Source organism: Protopterus annectens, chromosome 3.part0 (genome assembly GCF_019279795.1).
Source record: "Protopterus annectens isolate FY-2018-M chromosome 3.part0, PAN1.0, whole genome shotgun sequence".
NCBI classification, from domain to species: domain Eukaryota; kingdom Metazoa; phylum Chordata; order Ceratodontiformes; family Protopteridae; genus Protopterus; species Protopterus annectens.
In genome coordinates, this window is record NC_056731.1 from 36,738,658 (window position 1) to 36,741,157 (window position 2,500).

A 2,500-nucleotide genomic window follows, 5' to 3' on the forward strand; every position below is an offset into this window, starting at 1 on the left:
GCCTTACCACCAAGAAGTAGATGACAGTCAAGGGTGGGCCCAGCATGGAGCCCTGTGGTACACCACTGATGACCTGCATCTTGGTGGATTGGTCACCAGTCCTGACCATTTGAGTCCTGTCTGTGAGCCAGCTAGCAGTCCAGCAAGTTGTGTAGGAATTTATACTTAGTTCAGTCAGTTTGTCCACAATACCCGACTTGGGTATAGTGTTGAATGCCTTCGCCAGGTCTATGTAGGTGGTATGCACTGTTCCCCCTTCATCCGTTGCCTTAGTTACCTTCTCAAAGAAGTCTACGAGGTTAAGTGGGCCTAACTTTCCTTTGACAAAACCAAAGTGCGATGGTTCCAGTGCCAGTAGCTCGCCAAAGTCTTTGATAATCATTTCCATGATAACCTTTTCCATGGCTTTGCAATATTAGACTAATCAGACTAATGAGTCTGTAGTTTCCTGGGTCCTTTGATGGTTCACCCTTGGTAAAGTCTGAGCTGAATTTGTCAGCCAGCACATTTGCTGTGTCACTCTGCTCAATGAAGATGGTACCATTTATTACCAGTTCAGCACACTGTTGCATTCTACCTTTGAGGTTTCTCACATAGCTGTAGAAGGCCTTGTGATTGTTTTTAGCCAGAGAAGCTATCTTGACCTCATAATTGGTCTTGTTGAATTTAATTAGTCCTCGTAATTTCCTGTTTATTTTTATTAGTGAGTTCTTGTCTTTATGAGAGTTGCTCTTTCTGACTTTGGCCATGACTTTTTTCTTTTTGTTATATACCCTGTAAAAATTAAGATTCCACCAGTGCCGGTTGTTTTTGGGGTTTGTTTTGGGTCTTCTTCTGGTAACTACAGCAGCCTACCTGCAGCCATGTACATGTTTTTATAGTGTTTTTGTGAATAATTCTGCATAGGATGTTGTGAACTGTGGTTTGGGCGGGGCATTGAATTTTGACAAACTGTCACTTAATAGGATGTAATTTGCTTTAGAATAGTTTCTAACTGTAATAGGTTTTGCTGGGTTTTCCAAGTTAATTTTTATATTGACTGAGACAGCTTTGTGATCTGACCTTATCAGTGATGACATGACAGGGAGGGGGGGGGGGGGTTATCACTGTGGCATTCTCTAAAAAAGGCTGTAAGGGGGTGGATACAATTTTAGCCAAAATCTGGAAGCCCAGGAGGTACCGGTGCAGGCCATATTTGGCAAAGCAATGTATTCTGTTGACCACTTCCTCCCAGGCTGACAGATATTGATTCCACCTGGACTGACACCAGAAACTAAGCCAATTGTTAAAGTCAGTCACTTTTTGTTCACACTGTGGCATCATCCTCGGTGAAGGTAGAATGGTGCTCAATGTGAGGCACATAGCAGTCTGAGAGATATTCAGAGAGGTCCATAATATACACGTACATATAAGTATATATATATATATATATATATATATATATATATATATATATATATATATAAAATATGTATGCATACACACATGAATTATACATATATATATATATATATATATATATATATATATGTGTGTGTGTGTGGTTAGGAAGAGAAAGTGAGAGCATCAGTTTAGGTATGGATTGTGGTCAGATTGTGGCTCATAATGGAGTACTTTCTTCTGTTTAAATATTAATGCTGTTTTTTTTTTTCCTCTTAGGCACTATCCAAAGCAGTCCTTCACGACAGTTACGGATACACCTGAAAACCTGCGCTTGAAGCAACAGAGTGAGTTGCAGAGCCAGGTAATGATATTGTGATAATACTGCGACCTTTAAACTTTTTTATTTTCTTAAAGTATACTAGTTCAAGTCGATGCCTTAGTGTAGTCATAGTACCTAAGTGTGTTAGACAGATGCCAGGCAGAAAAGTGTTTTTTGGTATTCCTTACAACGGTCTAATAATGTAATGTAAACTGCAGGCATGAAAGATAGTTCTTTGCATTTTTCTCATTATCAGCCTGAGAAAAAATACACTTACAGTTGGTAAATTGCCTATCAAAACTAAAAAGAATAATAAATCATTTTATTCTCACAATATATTCTGCTCACAATGTATTTATTTGTTTCTGGTTCATCCATGATGGCAGCAAATATTTAAGAATTAGGGCACAAACATTACCATGCATGTACCACAAGTGCCAAAAAGTATTACTGTAAGCCTACAGAGAGGAATCGATTCTTTTGGTGTCTTTTCCTGTTTTAATGGAAGTAATTCCCCTTTCATAAGATATGCTGTCACTTTTCCTTTGTCTTATTAAGTTGTTGGTAATAAAGAGTTCGATTTCATTTATAGTGCCTTGACGATCAGCTTTTGCTTTGTCCCACTATTATATTACCTTGTTCTGCATGGAGTTTCATAATTATGATTTGAATTCAGGAAAGAAGCAGCATTGTTAAGCACATTTCAGATATAAGAAAGGTGCTTAAAATGGAGGATTGTGATTAGCATTCTGATCATTATTTTATGTATTCCAGAAATGGATGCCAAGAATTTCACCA

The 2,500-nt window shown here is 38.0% G+C and overlaps 1 protein-coding gene across 1 annotated transcript in view; it reads left to right on the forward strand.

Annotated features, from left to right (window-relative positions):
• The window catches only part of LOC122796245 (LIM zinc-binding domain-containing Nebulette), a 1,139,045-nt gene that overhangs the window by 853,726 nt on the left and 282,819 nt on the right, over nucleotides 1–2,500 (forward strand). Inside the window, exon 3 of the mRNA XM_044064566.1 lies at nucleotides 1,660–1,744. Coding sequence (XP_043920501.1) covers nucleotides 1,660–1,744 — 85 coding nt within the window. The remainder of the gene's footprint in view (nucleotides 1–1,659; nucleotides 1,745–2,500) is intronic.